This window comes from Pipistrellus hanaki (assembly GCF_964339955.1).
Source record: "Pipistrellus hanaki genome assembly, chromosome: 6".
NCBI classification, from domain to species: Eukaryota; Metazoa; Chordata; class Mammalia; order Chiroptera; family Vespertilionidae; genus Pipistrellus; species Pipistrellus hanaki.
In genome coordinates this window covers 62,273,536-62,294,281 of record NC_140508.1, presented here as the reverse complement: position 1 = coordinate 62,294,281, position 20,746 = coordinate 62,273,536, and the positions used below count along the sequence as shown (strand labels likewise).

Below are 20,746 nucleotides of genomic sequence, written 5' to 3'. Positions count from 1 at the left end.
TCCCTCGGCGCGGGGTCCTGAGGGGCCTGTCCAGCTACCTGCCGGTCCAGAGGGCAGAAAGGGCCCGCGAGGGAGGGTGGGATGGCGGATAGCGGGTCCGGACAAGGTGTTGGGCGGTCCTGACAAGGTGTTGGGGCGCGCTGAGGTTGTGAGGTGGGAACCGTGAGGGAGGGGAAACGGCAGGTGGGAGCGACCCGGCAGAGCGGGGGACAGCCCTGCCGCCTGGCGGCCCGCGGCCGTTTCAAAAACAACAGTTGGGCGCCACCGCCGCTGCGGCGGCCTCGCCTCCTGCCCAGCCCCTCGCCTGGCGCGGCGTAGCGTCTCCCCCGGGAGCTGCGCGAGGCGAGCGGTCGCGCCGGCTCCGTGCTCAGCCCGGACTAAGAAGGCTCCGTGGCGGGCCGGGGCGCGCCGCGTGGTGGAAGCCCCTGCAGTGAGGCGCCGGCCCCAGCATGTCGCTGCCTCCGGAGAAGGCCTCTGAGCTGAAGCAGCTCATCCACCAGCAGCTGAGCAAGGTGAGGGCCACGGCCTGCCCTACCCGCCGTGTGGCCCCGAGTCTGGGTCCCCCCGAGTCTGGGTCCCCCCGAGTCTGGGTCCCCCCGAGTCTGGGTCCCCCCGAGTCTGGGTCCCCCCGAGTCTGGGTCCCCCCGAGTCTGGGTCCCCCCGAGTCTGGGTCCCCCCGAGTCTGGGTCCCCCCGAGTCTGGGTCTCCCCGCCCGGCGACTGCGGCACCTGTTGGCGGGGGGACTCGAGCCGGGGCTGGGAGACGCAGAGCGCGGGATGCGCACAGCCTCGGTGTGAAGCGGGTTAACTTTCTGGCCCCGACCAAAAGAAAGTTCTAGTAAGAGTCCGAGGCCATAGGATTAGAGGACAGTTGTGAAAAGGTAGCTTTATGGGAAGCCACATAGAGTATAGGTTGTTTTTGGAGAAGAGTTCCATTCAGACGTCAGGAAATGGAATTGCTTGGAGGAGGAAACTGGAGGTGTCGCTGGTGTTGAACCAAATCATCGATTCTTTAAAAAAATCTATATTTTATTGATTTTTTTTTTACAGAGGAAGGGAGAAGAATAGAGAGTTAGAAACATCATGAGAGGGAAACATCGATCAGCCGCCTCCTGCACACCCCTTCTGGGGATGTGCCCGCAAACCCAGGTACATGCCCTTGACCGGAATCGAACCCCGGACCTTTCAGTGGGCAGGCCGACGCTCTATCCACTGAGCCAAACGGCACGGGCGGGTTTGTAAGGACAGTGTTCGTGCTACCTCGGAGCTGAAGGAAGAACATTGTGTCTCGGAGGTGCTCAGTGGAATGCAATCAGCTGAAGTAACAAAGCTGCCGCTTATTGTGCACGCGTGTGCCCGGCTTTGTGCTGTAAGCATCTCCTGACCCCCCCAGGGCACCCCTTTTCCCAGATTCATGGAGGGTTAGTAAGCTAACTGCAGGCCACATCTAGTAAGTTGAAAGCTGGCATTCAATGCTTTGCCGCCTCCAGGTCTGTGTTCTTTTCCTTACCATACATTTCTCTCGGAAGATTGTTTCGGTTGAGTATGTTATCTGTAGGGAAATAGTAAACAAAGGTAGTATATAATAACCAGGAGGGATTATTTTCTAGAATTTGCATTAAAAATTTTATCTTAAGTTATTATTTTTCCTTTTGCCAAGCTACTTTATTCTCATTGAATTCTGGTAAAAATTTTAGGTTTGCTATTATCTGGCGAAGCCTTCCTGAATTGAGTCTTATCTTTATTCTGCCATTATATTTTTGCTTTGTCAGTGTTTTTAGAAATAAACTAAGTGTCAATTGCCATTGGTTTTTTTCCAGTGTTTAAAAGAAATTAACTAAGTAGCAATCTTCAACTGCTCTGTAAGGCTGTAAGTTGTAATGCGAGTTTTCTGTGTACAGATGGACGTGCACGGCAGAATAAGAGAAATCCTTGCCGAGACTATACGGGAAGAACTGGCTCCTGATCAGCAACAGTTATCAACAGAAGATCTGATCAAAGCTCTTAGACGTCGGGGAATCATTGACGATGTGATGAAAGAACTTAATTTTGTTACTGTGAGTAATCTTTTAGGGGGAAAATTTGAGGGTATAAATTATGTTTGGGGGCCTCTCCTTTTAGTAAAACCACTTTAAAATAAGATCATTTTTGTGCAGTAGTATCCTTGTTTCAAGCATAAGCTAATGTGCCCAGGCTGGTGTGTCTCGGTTGAGCATTGCCTCATTTATCAAAAGGTTGCCAGTTCAATTCCTGGTCAGGGCACGTACATACGTACCCAGATTTCGGGTTCAGTCTCTGGTTGGGATGTGTATGGGAGGCAACCAATCAATGTCTCTTTCTCTCTCCCTCGCCCTTCCTCTCTCTCTAACATCAATAAAAATATATATATATTTTAAAGTACAAGCTAATGTAACAAGTAGGATTATGTATCAATGAAATTGGAGTTATATACCATATTTCTCTCTACAATGTTAGAATTTTTTCCTCATTCTTTAGGTCTGTAACTTTAAGTATATATTTTAATAACATTAGTTCATCATAACCTCTTTCTTTTTCACTAACTTTGTTCTAGTATACTTTTTAAGATTAGGCTTATTTTTTAAATAAGCACTGTTTTGGGACAATATTCTCTGTGATTAAGAAATTAGCAATTTAAGAAAATAATTGTCTACATAAGAACTTTCAAATCTTTTCATATAAATAGGTCAGTAGTGGGATGGTAGGCTTTCAGTGCATAAATTAGTAAGTAGGCCTTTTTTTGAAAATGAGGCAATAATGAGAAACTGTGACCTCAATACTGAGTAACATAATGTTAAAATTGGATGGACTTCATAATACACCAGGGAATAAGTATTTTTATACAGCATCCTTTTTTGCTTTTTGAGATTTGTAAACCCATTTGTTAAAAAAGTTGACCTAGTAACAGCTTTTGCTGTGTGAATTACTTCCTTATTAAAATCAGTTCATGGCAGAATCAAAAGCCAAATGTTATATGAGGTTTGGAGAAAGATTAACCTTGTTTAAGATATTAGGGATTTGTTTTTAGCATTCTGTGGACAGTTTAATTTCTTAATACTAGACTTTAGGAATAACCAGTTGCATTGCCTCTTTTGAAGGCTTTTCATTATTTTAATTAAGGGGTCTCTTGAGGGGCTTTATCCTACTTACTTTTATTGATTTACTTTTGTCTTAAGTTCCATTATTGACATTTTTCTTAACTATAATTTTGTTTTCTAATTTGTTCTGATTTTCTTTCTGCCTTTCTAGGATAATGTTGATCAAGAAATCCCTCATTCTCCAAAGCAACCAGTTTGTTTTACTGATAGACAATCAACATTGTTAAAAAAAAGTATGTGTATTTTTTTTTATTTTTTTTTTTAACATTTAGTTATGGATAGTTCTGAGGATAGATGTGCTACAGTATTTGGTATTTGTTAGAAAACTTCTCAGTCTCCTCCCCCCCCCCCCCAATGAAATACTTATATTTTTGTTAGTAATTATCCAAAAAAACTTAGATTCTGTTTTCCATGAAGTATGTCAGAAGATTTAATGTATAGCACAGTGGAAGCAAAAACACCTATTTCACATGTTTTAATGATAAATTTTATAAAAATTGTATAGCCCTGCTTTTTTAATGGTAATGTAATTATTTCACAAGTGCACTTTGCTGAGTTGAGGTAATTGTCTGAGTTGGTTTGTGGAGGTGAAGGAATGTTGGATAAGCAATAACAGCAAAGGTATCCTAAACCTTGGCTCTGACTCCTTTCTAGCTGGGAGAAAGTAGCCAGAATGTAAACTCAGAAAAAGGTATCATGCTATGTATCTTTGCTTCCCTGGGTGCAAATGGTCCTGGTATACAGTAAATGCGTTATGTTTTTGCCCCCATCCACACCTCATGCTGTCTTTGGTTTTATTTCTGTCAAGTTATTATTTCCTGTTGTCTTGATCACATTTCTTAAGTTATTTGGCAGTTTCCTCATATATATTGCTACACTTTGCAGCTAATATTGATCCAACACGGAGGTATCTTTACCTTCAGGTTTTGGGTGGAAAAGCTTTCTTGGAACATCTGCAAGAACCTGAGCCTTTACCAGGACAAGTTTGTTCAACTTTTACATTATGTTTGCATTTTCGAAACCAACGTTTTCGTTCTAAACCTGTCCCATGTGCCTGTGAACCAGATTTTCATGATGGCTTTTTACTTGAAGTACACAGAGAAAACTTAGGTAAGGAGCAATAATAATTTGTCTTTAATTGAGTAAATCTTTGTGAGGTTTTTATTGCAGAACAATAACTTGCTATAAGGAGAGATTTATAATGGATGACCCTTCCTCCTTAGACTTAAAAAAAAATTTCCCCCTCCATTGCTCTTTTCTATATAAACTACTTCTATTTTCTTGCTTATTTTCTGCTAATTAATTTTCCCTGAAGATTATGTTTTGACTGTTTTAATGGTTGGTTGTTTAGTAATAAACATTTAAATACATATTAGGTGCATGATACTATGCTAGGCAAGTCCTAGAGATACAGTGGAGTTAGACATGATTCTTCTCACTTACAAAAAGTGACTACGTTTATGATTTTATCTAACTTTAAAAAAATCAAATTTTAGATGTGAACCTGTAACTCATTTTTAGAACTATAAAATTATACTTGATTCCTATAATTGTTTTACACTGTTTCTTCCTATAAAGTTATTTTGTACATTTTGCCGAGGCCGGTTTGGCTCAGTGGTGGAGCGTCGGTCTGCGGACTGGGGGGTCCCGGGTTCGAATCCGATCAGGGGCATGTACATTGGTTGCGGGCACATCCCCGGTGGGGGGTGTGCAGGAGGCGGCTGGTCGGTGTTTCTCTCTCATCGACGTTTCTGGCTCTCTGTCTCTCTCCCTTCCTCTCTGTGGAATCAATAAAATATATTTAAAAAAAAAAAAAAAGTTATTTTGTACATTTTAATTGTCAGTATAGAAATTTTTATAATATGCCGAGACCGGTTTGGCTCAGTGGATAGAGCGTCGGCCTGCGGACTGAAGAGTCCCGGGTTCTATTCCGGTCAAGGGCATGTATCTTGGTTGTGGGCACATCCCCAGTAGGGGGTGTGCAAGAGGCAGCTGATTGATGATTCTCTCTCATCGATGTTTCTAACTCTCTATCCCTCTCTCTTCCTCTCTGTAAAAAATCAATAAAATATATTTTTTAAAAAAAAGAAATTTTTAATATATTTGTAAACTTAGCAAAATTGTAGAATTATACCTTCAGAATTTTAGATTACAGGATGGCTAATGCAGTACTAAAACGTATTATTTTTTTTCCCCTGGTGAAAATAAATGGCATAAATTGCTAGCTCTAAGGGGTTGGATCTTTCAGTTTTGGTTAGATAACACAGTGATTACTTCTGGAGATTAGGGAAAAGGTAATTTTGGGATTAATGTTGATGTATTTGAATTATCTTAGTAACATATAGTGTAGGAAGTACTTTTTAAAAAAATATATATTTTATTGATTTTTTACAGAGAGGAAGAAAGGGATAGAGAGTTAGAAACATCTATGAGAGAGAATCATCCATCAGCTGCCTCTTGCACACCCCCTACTGGGGATGTGCCCACAACCAACGTACATGCCCTTGACCGGAATCAAACCCGGGACCTTTGAGTCCGCAGACCAACACTCTATCCACTGAGCCAAACCGGTTTTGGCAGGAAGTCCTTTTAATGAATAGACATCTCTTAGAGCAATGGTCGCAGATTCGAAAGGTCTTAAAAGTTGTGAGAAATAGGACTGTAGTTTTATTCCCAGTCTGTTGCATGCTTTCTGAGTCATTACCAAATTATTCTACTTGGTTTTATATAAATTTATTAATACTTTTCAGTAAAAGTATTTTATGTTGGCCTATCTGAATATGTATAATAATATGGTGTAATTTTATTTTGGTTTATGTTTCTAGGTGATGGAACTAGAATGGCTGATTCAACAACAATGTTATCAATAAGTGATCCAATTCATATGGTGCTAATCAAAACAGATATATTTGGTGAGACCACTTTAGTAGCATCCTATTTTCTCGAATGGCGATCAGTTTTGGGCTCAGAAAATGGAGTGACCAACCTTACTGTGGAACTTATGGGTGTAGGTATGATGATTAATACCATGTTATCTTTTTATAGCCCTAGTTTGTTTGTAAGTACATTTTATATTTTGAAAATGCCTTCATAAATCAAGAGGCAAACATGTAAAAAGAATTTCTTTAGAATTACAATTGGACTTTAGTGTTATAGTCTTGGGAAATATCTTGAAAACTAGTGTGAGTGTAGAACTTCAGTCATTTTGGCCTTGTCTTAAAGGAATTCTTTTCCCTGGGAAATGAATAAACAAATTTTGAGAGTTTTTCACCCCAAATTTATTTGATTATATATAAGGCTATAAAGAAAATTAAGATTCTACACATATGCATACACATGCACGCATACACAAAATGCCTCCATTCCTGCACATCACGGAATACAGTGCATCCGCATTAGTACCAGTGGCTTCCTTCAGCAGCTGTCCTTTGGAATATGGAGTAGGTTATCTTCTATCCCTTTACATGTGGAAAAGTGACATTCAGAGGTGCTAACCTGCTCACTGTCAGTATCTATAAATAATTGAGGACAGAGATGGTGCCTACCTTACTCACCGTTGTCTCCTTGGATTCTCGCATACTACTTGATATGTAATACATATTTACCAATACAGTGATAAACAAAAGCTACCTACCTTTTATGCATAACATAATTGAAGTACTTTGGTATTGAAACTTCGTCACAGAGATAAATCTGGCCATTGGACAGTATAGCTTTAGTAATTTAGATTTTGATAAGTCAGCCTCTGAATGTGTTTTTACTTAAATAAAAAGTACAGAAAAAAGTTTTAGGTATTTTGTTTATTTTCATCTGATATCCATTATTTGTTTTTTAAATCTTTAAGTACAGGCATGGATTAAAAATTTGTATTCACATGTAATGTGAAAAATGGGAAGGGATAAATGGGAATTACTATATGTGTCAAAAAGTATAAATATTTTCTTAGAATGAGGTGTTAAGAGCTACTTTCTCTTTGGTTTTAAATGTAGGTCTAGTTGGTAACAGACATTTAATATAAAAATTAAGACTCTGAATCCTTTAGGTCTGAAAATTCACTTAAAAGTAATTCGGAAGCTAAGAAAATGGGTGATCTCCTTAAAATGAGATGAAGGCCTTGGTTCCAAATAAAAACTAACTAATTTAATTTGGTTAATTTTTAATATGAATATTAAAGGTAACATTGAATAAGTGGTAAAGCACAAAATTCTTATATTTTGGTTGACTAAATATGCACAACAAGTTCTAAATATCTATTTGCACTTATAGGCACAGAATCAAAAGTTTCTGTGGGAATTTTAAATATAAAACTTGAGATGTACCCATCACTCAGTCAAACATTATCTCAAGAAGTGGTGAACACGCAGGTAAAAAATTCTGAATTTCTCTTCTTTGTGTAATTGTTTTCATAATAGTATGTTTCCCTGTTGATCCCAGAAAGCCCTTTCTTTTTAGAAAATTACAATTTGTTAGATTTAAGCAAGAGAATGACAATATGATTTAATATTTAAAAATATCTTGGGAGAAAAAGATTACTGATGTTGTCTGGAGACTGATTTGTTTGGGAGGAGGTGTAGAAATAGGCAAGCCATCAAGTCTCAAAATGACATGATGGTGGCTTAGATTAGGATAGTGATAGAGATGGAGAGAAGTGCATAGATTTGTTACATATTTTATAGTAATTAAGGAGAATGAATAGAAATTGAATCTTTTTTTTTTTTTTTTAATTTCAAGCTTGCTTTGGAACGTCAGAAAACTGCAGAGAAAGAGCGATTATTTCTTGTATATGCTAAGCAATGGTGGAGAGAATATTTGCAAATTCGACCCTCACACAACTCACGGCTGGTTAAGATTTTTGCTCAGGTTTGTAAATTATATTAGAAAAACTACACAGCTGTATTTGAGGTTTACTGTATTTTTAAAATACATTATTCTTAACTTGAATTTGTAAAATGTATTTATTCCAGAAAAATGAAAATTTATTTGTAAAAGACAATGCTACTTTTTTTTTTTGCCCAAGTTAATGGAAACAAGTCTTTATTAAGTAACTTTTAATATCAGAAAAGACAATGCTACTTTTATAACACTCTTTCACTGAATGATATAATTCAGTCTTTGTTTTATTTTGCTTTTCATTTTTAAAAAATATATATTTTATTGATTTTTTACAGAGAGGAAGGGAGAGAGATAGAGAGTTAGAAACATCAATGAGAGTCATCGATCAGCTACCTCCTGCACGCCCCCCACTGGGGACATGCCCACAACCAAGATACATACCCTTGACCGGAATCGAACCCGGGACTCTTTGGTCCGCAGGCAGACGCTCTATCCACTGAACCAAACCGGTTTCGGGCTTGCTTTTCATTTTTATTTGTTTTTTTTAAACCCTTTTAAAATATATATTATTTAAAGTAGATGAAAGCCTTTTTGTTTGACTTTGAGTGTATCCTTGATTGGTACTTAGTACTAAATAATTACTAGGTACTAAATAATTGCAATTCATATGTAAATTCAGCTTTTGTGTGCAAAACTGGGGCTCCACATATATATTTTTTCTGGTTAGGGTGTTGTTTTAAAGACAAACATATATTATTTGTAATAATTTTATATAATCAAGATCCCTAAGTCAATGACCAATAATATTTAGCTGCAGCATTTCAACTATATATATATCTGCTTCTATTTTTCTTATATGCTAAGCCCATTTTCTATCTTTAACAAACATACAATATATGATTAGATCCATATCTTTTTGTAACTTAAGAACTACTTAAATACTTTATATATTTAGCCTTATATAGATGTATTTTTATGTGAATATAATGTAGTATTGGATTATATTTCTCAGATCCTGTGCATTTGTCTAGCTTTACCCTACATTCCCTAGATTTATAGGACAGGCTAAAAGTGTTTCAATTTCTATCCATACATGAGGAGCTTGGGAGTGGGAGACCCTAGTTGACTTGTAGTGGAAATGAAGGAAATGGCTTCTGACTTTACACTAACATTATCTATACATTGAATGACTAGGCAGGCAAGGTAGCAGTGATGTCATATCAAGGGCAAAGAGAAACCAGTCAAAATATAACTGGTTCCTGCCTGAGCTCATTAGCTCAGTGGTTAGATCATTGGCCACAAACTGAAGGGTCACAGGTTCAATTCTGGTCAAGGGCACATATCTTCATTGCTGGCTCTATTCCCGATCCCTGGCTACCGGCCCTAGTTGGGGCATGTAGAGAATCTGACCAGTTTGGGTTGGTTGGTGGGAGAAGGGGAGAAAGTAAATCAGAGAAATGGCAAATGAAAGAGGAGGAAGGAAAAAATGGAATATGCAGTTAAGGGAATCAAAGAACTGAGATTATCTTTTAGGAAATATTAAGGTTCCTGTCTCAGAATCTATACTAAAAAAGGGTAATAAGCAAATTGGTCACAATGCCCTCACAGTAACAACCGAACAGCAGGCTGCATGGTGCGACCAGGCCAGCAAAGGGGTTAGCGAGGGACGACCAAGTGACTGACCTACAGGCTGCGTGGGTGACCAGGCCGGCAGGGGGCGTTAGTGATGGATGACCAAACAACTGACCTGCAGGGCAATAGTGAGGGGCGACCAGGTCAGCAGAGGGGGGCAGTGAGGGCCGACTAGGCTGGCAGGGGGGACAGTTGGGGGCGACCAGTCCAGCATGGTGGGGGACAGTTGGAGGTGACCAGGCCGGCTGGGAGGGCAGTTGGGGGCAACCAGGTTGGCAGTGGGGGCAGTTAGGGGCCATCAGGCTGGCAGGCAGAGGCGGTTAGGGGTGATTAGGTTGGCATTGGGGGCAGTTGGGGGCTATCAGGCAGGCATGTAAGTGAGGAGTAAGGAGCCAGCAGTCCCGGATTGTGAGAAGGATGTCCAACATCCTCTGAGGAGTCCCAAACTGGAGAGGGTCCGGGCTGGGCCGAGGGGACCCCTCCCCGTGCACAGAATTTGTGCATTGGGCTTCTAGTTCATTATAAGGAGATTTGAACCACGTAAGGTCATTTAGCTTCACGGTAACTAAATGAGATTGTCAAGTAGCCGGGCATTGCCACTTTTTGCAAACGGCATAAAGTGAAGTTTTTTTTATAAGTTCAAACATCAACTTAGTCATGGCAAACTATTAAATTGCAGTTTCAACTATTGCTCTTTAATTTGTGCCATTTCTTATAAATACAATTTATCTTTCTTAGGTTCCTTTTCCAATAGTGTTTCTTATTGCTTCTTCCTATATTTGGCTAGATATGAAATTAAGACGCAACAGTAGTTATTTAAGGCATTAATCTAATTACAAAAACTATAGTTTGAAATATAGATATTATTATACATGGTCTTAAAATGAATTTCCAGTGCTTCCATGCACAAGAGAAAATAGTATACAACAGCACTATCCAGTAGAGCTTTCTGCATTGATAGAAATGTGCTGTCCAATGTGGTAACCCTTAGCCATTATGGCTATTGAGCACACAAAATATGGCTAATACAATTGAGAACTGAATTTAAAATTTTATTAACATTTAAATAGCCTCATATGGTTAGTGGTATTCTATTGAACAGTACACATTTAGAGGTTGAAATACTGAAATTTTCTAGATATTTAAATAGTCTATGGGGATATATTTAGGTAATATTACAGACATTACTATAATGAAACAAGTAATGGTGTATCTTGTATTCCAAGGTGCTATTATTAATATCTTATTTAGGGCAAATGCATCCCCCCCCCCTTTTTTTTTTTTTTTTTAACGTTTTCATTTCTTTCTTGCCTATTAGTGGGGTTGTAAGAATAGAACAAACCGGCCCCCACAGGAATTAAATTAACTTTATACAAACACCTTTTGAATATCCAGGATTATCATATTTAATAATCCATTGTTTTTCTTTCTCACTGGTTGGTTTTGCTATAGTATAATACAATAGTAATTCACTTAATGATAGCTTTTACATTTCCTGTGTATACATTTTTTTTAATGCCCTCAGGTTCATCCATATTACAAAATGGCAGGATCTTTTTCTTTTTTGTATGGCTGAATGTTATTCCGTTGTATAATATAATGTATACCATATTTTCTTTATCCATTTATTTGTTGAAGGACATTCTGGTTGTTTTCATATCTTGACTATTATGAATAATACTGCTGTGAACATGGTGTGCAATCTTTGAGATACTGATTTCAATTACTTTGGATATATATCCAGGAGTGGGATTGCTGAATCATATGATGGTTTGATTTAGCTCAGTGTTTGGATTCTGGCCCTGTTGCATAATGGTAGCTTCAGTTTCTTCATCTATGAGGTGAAAGTAATAGAGATGTTATGAGGATTAAAAGAGAAATTGAATGCATAGCACTCAGCAATTTAGTGCTGGGTACATGGTAAGCAGTTAGTGATATCCAGAATTATTTTATTCTACAATAATTACTCTGAGAACAGATGTTAAAATTGAAAATGATTAATCAGTCATTACAGATAACGTTTTCCCTTTCTTCCTCCAGGATGAAAATGGGATAAATAGACCAGTCTGTTCCTATGTTAAACCACTGCGAGCTGGGCGGCTTCTGGATACCCCAAGGCAAGCAGCAAGATTTGTTAATGTCCTTGGCTATGAAAGAGCCCCTGTCATCGGAGGAGGAGGGAAACAGGAGCAGTGGTGCACTCTGCTGGCCTTTCTCTGTAGAAACAAGGTATCCTCCCTCATGATAGAATTGGGAAGTAGTACGTCATAATTGTGAGTTTATGGTACATATGTAAAATAATTAACTTAGGAAAATGTACATATTATCAACTTGAACAAGACAATCTTTTCACAATTTTTCTTAACACTTAAATGTTAATACATAAAGAAAAAACAGCATCTTTATTTTCTCATGATTATTTAATGTAATGTGATTTCTGTGAGGAAAGGATCTATAAATACTGTTATGTCAGAAACCAAGATACAGAGAGTTAGAGAGAGCAGCAGGACCATTACTGTGGTCTTCTAGTCCTATTCATGTATTAAAATTTGTTTAGATGATGTGTTATTTAAAAGAAGAGAAAATGGCCGTACAAAGTAAATATGGAAAAAATTACTAGATTTATTGGTGTTTTGATTAGATCAAATATAAATATATATTTAAGAATTTATCTAAATTTATTGATCTTAAACTTAAATGAATTGATTTCAGTAAACTCATTTTATAGATTATGTGATATTTCCTAATTATATGTGTTCCAAAAATGTTGATATAAAAAACAAGTCAGTACTTGAATGTGCTCTGCAGAAATTTAGAAAAAGCTGGCAATGTTAAAGCCATGTTTACAAGCCTTAAAGACATTGAAGTCATTATGGTCCCTGAAAATGGCTATAAGAAGTTTTAATAAACAATTTTCATTAAAAAAAACACACACAAAAAAAACAGCAAGTCAGAGGCCGGTTTGGCTCAATGGATAGAGCGTCGGCTTGGGGACTGAGGGGGACCCGGGTTCGATTCCGGTCAAGGGCATGTACCTTGGTTGCGGGCATATCCCCAGTGGGGGGTGTGCAAGAGGCAATTGATCGATGACTCTCTCTCATCGATGTTTCTGGCTATCTCTCTCCCTTCCTCTCTGTACAAAATCAATAAAATATATTTAAAAAAACAAACAAACAAAAAACACAGCAAGTCAGTCTGTCTTAAGCATTCCAGTTCTGTTGCAACTTAACAAAAAAAGAACTGTATTGTGGTTTTGAAACAATTTTGTTTAGTCTTGAAGTTGTGTAAATATTATAGGTATTCATAAAGCAAGCTTATACAATGGAAGAAATTTTATATTAGAAATTGATTTGCCAGAATGATTTTGTCTTAGGTAACTGAAAACAGTTAAACATTACCTATCAAAAATTATTTTGATTTATTCTCAATCTATAGTTCCCAAAAATTGTGTGTATGGATTAAAAAATTTTTTTTAAACATAGTAGGAATGGTACATATTTAAAATTATTATGTAGCCAAAACCGGTTTGGCTCAGTGGTAGAGCGTCGGTCTGCGGACTGAAAGGTCCCGGGTTCGATTCCGGTCAAGGGCATGTACATTGGTTGCGGGCACATCCCCGTTGGGGGTGGGCAGGAGGCAGCTGGTCAATGTTTCTCTCTCTTTGACGTTTCTAGCTCTCTATCTCTCTCCCTTCCTCTCTGTAAAATATCAATAAAATATATTTAAAAAAAAAAAATTATTATGTAAATAAGATTTTTTGTAAAGCAAATAATCACCCATTTGATTCACTATGTTGTTGTTTAGGTTTGTTTAAAGAGAAAGCACATCTTCAATTAGAAATTTGAAAATTACATAAAATATTTTTTTGGCACAAACAGGTTTACAACAGTGAAAGTGAAATTTCATCCATAATCCTATTACCAACATATTATGTCTTTTTATGTTTTTCTCTGGTTATATATCATTTTTTTCCATAACCTCTCCTGTTACGTATCATTTTTCCATAATTGAAATGCAAGTAAAATTTTGTGTCCTGCTTTATAATTTTGCATTGTGCTATGAACTCTGTTGCTAGTCTTTATGATCTCTGTCTTTTAATGGCTGTATGAAATTTTCTTGAGTTGATATGTAAAATCTTCTTAATTATTTCCTCATTGTAGGTACTGTTTCTCTTGGCTGCCTTAGGTTTGCTTCCATTTTTTGATACCATGGAGGATGATATTTTGCATTGAACATCGTTGGTTGTATTGTTGGGGTTTTTGAAAAAAAATTTAGTATAAAATCTCAATGTAGAAATTACTGGGTATCTCAGGTTGTATATTATGTTTTTCTAAGTCAATGATTATAAAATGCTGTTTGTTTTATTGCAATTAGGTAAAAATTTTGGGGATGAAGATATATCCCATTCTAATACTGAACTCAATAGTTATTTTTACTTTTACATATTACCTTTATTCCTATGTTTAAACTCATATCTTCCTGTAATTGTAGTCTTACTGTTTAATATTTTAATAATGTATTTCACAAAAGTTATTTTTTTATTTTTTGTAGTTTTTATAATCTTCTAAAATTGTGAAAGTAATGTAACATTATCAAAGAGAATCCTATCTAATAAAAGGATAATATGCAAATTAACCATCACTTCATCACAAAGATGGAGGTGCCCATAGCCACAAGATGGTGGTGCCCAGCCCTCCCAGAGTCCCCCAGTCCTCAGCTGCTGCGAGCGGGCAGTGTGAGTGGCCTGGCGGAATGCTTGCTTCGTCGCTGCAGTGATGAGGCAGGCGTTCCACCCCGGCCAGGGAGGGCCTCTGGGCAGCAGGCCCGGAACAGTCGGAGAGCGATGGTGAACGCTTGCGTTATTGCCCCAGTGACGAGGCAAGTGTTCCCACCTGGGCGCAGCTGGGCCTCTGGCAGCGGGCGCAGAGCTGCCAGGCCCCGCAGAGAGCTACTGGTGCATGGATTCGAGTGCAGGGCTACTAGTTTAGAAAATAAAAGGGAAGCCCTGGCTGGGTAACTCAGTTGGTTAATGTGTCATCCCGATATTCCAAGGTTGCAGGTTCTATTCCTGATCAAGGCACATATAAGAGTCAGCCAGTGGCCCCAGCTGTTTTGGTGTTTGCCCGCAGACTGAAGGGTCCTGGGTTCAATTCCATTCAAGGGCATGTACTTTGGTTCCAGGCTTAATACCTAGCCCTGGTCAGAGCGCACGCTGGAGGCAACCAATTGATGTGTCTCTCTCACATTGGTAGTTCTCTCTTTCTGTCTCTCCCCCTCCCTTCCACTCTCTCTAAATGTCAATGAAAAAATATCTTTGGACAAGCATGAACAACAACAAAAAAGAATAAACCAATGAATGCATATAAATAAATGGAAGAACAAATCAGTGTTTCTTGCTCCCCCTACCGTTCCTTTCTCTTTCTAAAAATCAATTAAAAAATAATTGGAGCTGAAACCAGTTTGGCTCAGTGGATAGAGCGTCGGCCTGCGGACTGAAAGGGCATGTACCTTGGTTGCGGGCACATCCCCAGTAGGGGTGGTGCAAGAGGCAGCTGATTGATGATTCTCTCTCATCGATGGTTCTAACTCTCTATCCCTCTCTCTTCCTCTCTGTAAAAAAAATCAATAAAATATATTTAAAAATAAAAAAATAAAGTAAAATATATTGAAAAAATAATAAGTGGAGCCTGAGCAAATAAGTGCATTGGATGGACATTGTATCAGTCATATACTAAAAGTTGTATTTTAATTAGATTTCAAAGTAAACATACAGGGGGAAATTATATATAATCACCTTAATTATAGCTGCTGTTGGCATTTTGTTGTATACTACCCAGTCATTCTCCTGTGTATTTCCTTAAAATAATAATGTATAGATATTATAACTCATTGTTTTCAGTTTGTATGTTTCCCCATTTACTTGCATTTTCTGCTCTATGATTAGTCAGTTTGTCCATGTTCATTAGCTATTCATTTTTAAAATCTTTGTTTTTCTTTCTATATTGTATGAGTTCTTTATAAACTTGTGAATCTGAATGTTCCCTCTTAAGGTATAAATATATAACTATTAGATTTCTGAGCTCTGACTTTGTCAAATAATTTAGGCTCTTCTAAATTTTGTATTTTATTTTTCCACTCAATATTTCAGCTTAGCACTATTACCTAATGATTTAAAAGAAACAATAATAGGTTTTATTGTCATTTTGTATTTCTATATTTAATTGAGGCAATATGAAGGAACAGATACTTAATTTTTTAAATTAATTTTATTTTTATAGGGTGACTGTGAAGATCATGCTAACCTTCTGTGCAGCCTTCTTCTTGGATACGGATTAGAAGCGTTTGTCTGTGTTGGGACTAAGGCAAAAGGTGTACCTCATGCTTGGGTTATGACTTGTGGAACCGATGGAACCATCACTTTTTGGGAGAGTTTAACAGGACACAGGTTAGCCAGCTAAGTTTACAAAGATATGAAAATGAAGATGCAAATGTTTTATATTATAGGTTCTTCGTTTAGATTGATGATATCAAAGGTTCTTGTTGATAATTTTAGTTATTAAAGCCTTTTCAGTGACTAAAACTACTTTAATTAAAATAACTATGTAATTAAACTCTTAAGAAAATTTGTACAACTAAAGTATTCTTTACCTACGTAATATTGGTAGAAATATACATTATATTTACTTTTAATTTTATATAATTCGCATATGCTTTTAAGGCTCTACGCCAAAAATAAACTCAAGTTGAAATCATGATTTCTTTTGAAAATTTGATGAGGTCACCATGTCTGTGTTAATAAAGTCATTGGACATTTTTTTCAGGCGTTCCCCCCCCCAATTTTTTTAATTTATTGTTTTTAGAGAGAAGAGGAAGGGGGAGGGAGAGAAAAACATCAATTTGTTGTCCCATGTAGGCATTCCTTGGTTGATTCTTGTATGTGCACTGATGGGACATTAAACCTGTAACTTTGGCATATAGGAACTGGAGGCTCAGTGCATGACATTTGTGCACTGGTCAGGTCCCTAATAGCTGCTGGCTGGGTACACCCTCCCTTCTCCCAGCTGCCTGCCAGTGCCGGGGCCTCCCTCCCTTCCCCTGGCCATCTGCCAGCATCATTCCCCTGGCCGGCCCACCCCTGGCCGAACTTTGGTCAAGGGGACAATTTGCATACTACGCTTTTATTATATAGGACTAGCGGCCTGGTACATGAAATCGTGTAGTCGGGGGGGGAGTCCCTCAGCCCTGTCTGTGCCCTCCTGTAGTCTGTGATCTTCATGATTGATTGCTCTGCAGATGGAGGCCCCACCTACCCGCTGTAGCACCGCCAGACAGGTAGCCTGGGCCTCCCTCTTTGAAGTGATCGCAGAGTACCCCTGATTGATTGCCCCACCAGCTGGTGGCCTGGGCCTCCCTCTGCAGGGCAATTGTGGGGCAGTGACGGGGTCCTCCCTGACCAATCGCATCACATCTGCCTTGGCTGGCTTGGTACCAGTGCATGTCATAGTGTGGTCGTCCAAACGGTTGTTCTGCTGTTCGTTCTGCTGTTGGGCTGTTTGGTCGATTTGCATATTGGCTCATATTATATAGATTATTATTATAGATTATTATTATAGATGATGCATATTGGGATGTGGTATATTGGGATAAAGCCACAGCCTTGAGCCCCCTTCTCATTTTTTTGGGTTCTTTTTCTTTTCTAGTTGATAATCATCTTTATTAATTATACCTTATAATATATAACCAAATTATTTTAATTGTGTTATCTAAGATAGATGTTTTTATTTTAACAATATGCATAAAATATATTTTCATTTTAAAGGAGTAAAGTTGTTTTCTATAGCATAAAATACGCTATATAATTAATATAGAGTAATCAAATTATAGAAATATAAGAAGGAAAAATTAGTATTAAAACTCTAGTCCTGGGAAATAGGGCATTAAGTGTCCTCAATAAGATGCTGACTTCCTAATTCTTAAGTTCTTATTATATAAAATGATTTGCCTTTTTTAGGTACATCCATAAATCTAATAATCCTGATGAACCTCCAGTTGCTGAACAGCCCAAACCATTGTACCCATATCGAACAATTGGTTGTGTTTTCAATCATCAGATGTTTCTGGGAAATTGTCAACCCTCTGACTCAGTAGAAACCTGTGTATTTGATTTGAATGATGAATCTAAATGGAAACCCATGAGTGAAGAAGCAATCAAATCTGTGTGTGCTCCAGGAGCTACAACATCCCTTCCTCCCTTCCCACCTCTGTGTGCATCCACGATTGATGCTTCAGTAACAAGCAATGAAATAGAAATGCAGCTAAGGTTACTAGTGTCAGAACACAGGAAGGTAATTAATACTGAAACTGGTAGTTTTATGCTTTCTTTTTTCATTTGTTTATGGATAAACAATTTTTGAGGTGTGTATCTGATATTCTAGCCCTGAACCAGGCAAATAGTACTGTCCCCACCTTTAAAAGCTTATAGTTTTGAATGTCATGAGATAAGCTCTGACACTCAGAAATTTCTAAATTCACCAGTATTTCTAGAATTTATTACTTCCTTCTAGAAATAAAGAATAAATGCTCAGTAAATATTTGAGTTTACTTATATATGTAATTAGTTTGTTGATTTTTCTCCCCTCCTGTAGTTGGAATTTATGGTAGGAGCAATCAAATTGAGTAGATTCAATTTTACTAAACTGTGATCTCACAATTTATTGTTACTGTCTTCCATAGTAGGACTATTCCATATGATCTTTTCTAGTGGATAGTAAGGAAGTATAGAATTTGGAGCCATTAACATCATTATATTGAATGTTTTTGTTTTTTGTTTTCTTCAAGAATTAAAATCTGATACCTATAGTTTATTTTTCATTTATGTACTTTTATAAGAATAGGAAGTTTTAAAATATTAGATATTAGAATAATCAACAGTTTTGTTATAATTGGTTGTTAAAATACTGTGTTTTACTTTTTCTTTTTTGATTACTATAGGATCTTGGCCTCACTACTGTTTGGGAAGACCAGCTTTCTTATCTCTTATCACCAGCTTTGGCTTCTTATGAATTTGAGCGAACAACAAGTATATCTGCAGGCAATGAAGAATTTCAAGATGCCATAAGGAGGGCTGTACCTGATGGTCACACATTTAAAGGGTTCCCAATACATTTTGTGTATAGAAATGCAAGGCGTGCATTTGCCACATGTCTTCGGTAAGGTGGAATTTATGAATTCATAAATGTTTTGGGGTAGGGCTTTAAGAAATCAGTTAGTCTGGTAGTTATTTAGAAATGACTTAAGATTCACATAGGGAACTTTTATAAATAAGATTTGCCTTCCTTACCACAGATTGTGATTCATTTAGTTTGAAATGTAGCTTTTGATAGTTTGGGATAATTTTCCCAGTGATTTTGGTGCAGTCTCCGTTGAGGATCTCTGATCTTGACTAATTTTTTAAATGTATAGATCATGAGGAAATAGTCTATAATTAAAATTAGAGAGTTGGTAGTAAAGACAGAATTTTAAAATATTACTTAAAATGCTGACTGACTTAAAAATAAGAAAGTAAAGCATATGTTTACTTCCTAAGTGAATAAATTTTCTTCCTTCTGTAGGTCTCCTTTCTGTGAAGAAATAATCTGCTGTCGTGGAGACCAGGTGCGACTGGCAGTTCGTGTCCGAGTGTTTACTTACCCTGAATCTGCATGTGCTGTTTGGATCATGTTTGCTTGTAAATATCGCTCGGTATTATAGGACTAACATTTGTATAAGAATATGCCTGTATTTTATTGGATTTTTACACATTGTATATTACTGCCTGTTTAGAAGTTATTTTAAAAATCACAATCTGGTGTGGGTGTCATATTTCAGTTTTGTATATACTTGTAATGTTTAAAAAATAGGTGTGTATTTAAAAATTAAGGATGAAAAACTTGTATACATTTGAGTGGAATTCAGTATAAATTAAGTGCATATTCTATTTTAATAAATAGTGTTTTATTTATAGGTATTCAGTAATTTAAACATGAATGTAAAATTCAGTTTTCTTTACATTAATAAGTAATCAGAAAGATATATGTCTGAGAGTTTGAGCCATAGTAAAATAAGTATAATAATTATTTTTCTTAGATTGATATTATTTGATATAAATTAGAAGAAATTAACCTCACAACAGATTTATTTATTACATAGGTTAAAAGACATTTTGATGAATTATCACTTTTATGGTTTACCCATGACCATAGGGATATTTGTGACTTTCCAGAGATTTATGGGAAGACTTGATGCAAGAGTAGGAAAAAAACTAGTACGGGAAAAGCACAGATATTAATAAAACAAACCTCATATGAGAATACATGAATAATTTGTAAGTATTAGTTTCATTCATTATAAAAATGAACTAGGTATTTTAGAAAAAATTCATTATAACCTTCTGTTGTTAGTATTGGCATTCTGTTGCTGATTTTCTGTGGTCAAAGGATTCATCACTAGCCTTTTCATGGGTGCCATCTTCTGGAAACACATTTTTTCTTTATTTTTTTATTTCATTATGATAAAAACATCAGTGTATATGTGACTAATCTAAATCAGAGAATCATTGTGTGAGGCCACTTAAAAACGAGTATATAAGAATGACTCCATGATGTTGGTTTTAAAATTGAGCAAGTTTTAAAAGTGAGCATTAAAAAAACTATAGCAGTCTGACTTTTTTTGTAAGAAGCTGCAAATGTAAATGATAGATTTGACTGTCCTTCAGCATCTCTGTGCACAGATTTTACCTTTGTCCTTAGGAACGGTATACCAGTTGGCTCTGCAAGTTATTCTTTTCATTAATTTACCATTGTGAATACAATTTAACATTTTTAAAAAAATTAACTAAAGATATCTTAAAATTTACTCTTCGTTTCATTTTATTTGCATAGGATAAATATTTATGGTTTAACTTGTTTTAAAAATATGAGAATATCCTTTTTGTGTCAATTTTTATTGAAAACAATAATTAGATTTTTTTTTGTGAGACTGACATGATTTTAAAAAATTAGCAAAATAAAACTTTTTTATTCTGTTGCCAAAATTACTCATAAAGCTATCAGTAGAGAAAATTGCTTGTTAGGGCTAAAACTTTTCAACTTTGGGAACAAACTATTTATGAGGCATGTACTAAGAGGC

General features: G+C 36.9%; 1 protein-coding gene across 1 annotated transcript; it reads left to right on the top strand.

Annotated features, from left to right (window-relative positions):
• The first annotated feature begins 375 nt into the window (after window positions 1–375).
• Window positions 376–19,566, top strand: CEP76 (centrosomal protein 76). Its single transcript, XM_084887322.1, has 12 exons — window positions 376–512; window positions 1,901–2,056; window positions 3,267–3,348; window positions 4,001–4,225; window positions 5,941–6,126; window positions 7,382–7,479; window positions 7,847–7,975; window positions 11,621–11,809; window positions 15,859–16,025; window positions 17,592–17,925; window positions 18,572–18,789; window positions 19,192–19,566. The coding sequence occupies exons 1-12, from the start codon at window positions 450–452 to the stop codon at window positions 19,328–19,330; spliced, it is 1,986 nt and encodes a 661-aa protein (XP_084743448.1). The 5' UTR covers window positions 376–449; the 3' UTR covers window positions 19,331–19,566.
• The last annotated feature ends 1,180 nt before the right edge of the window (window positions 19,567–20,746 follow it).

What these genes read in the sequence shown, in the direction of transcription:
- CEP76 (XM_084887322.1), top strand. Translation starts at nt 450, where the DNA reads ATGTCGCTGCCTCCGGAGAAGGCCTCTGAGCTGAAGCAGCTCATCCAC. An exon ending in AGTACACAGAGAAAACTTAG is followed by an intron (nt 4,226 to 5,940) that starts GTAAGGAGCAAT and finishes TTATGTTTCTAG; the next exon opens with GTGATGGAACTAGAATGGCT. An exon ending in AAGAAGTGGTGAACACGCAG is followed by an intron (nt 7,480 to 7,846) that starts GTAAAAAATTCT and finishes TTTAATTTCAAG; the next exon opens with CTTGCTTTGGAACGTCAGAA.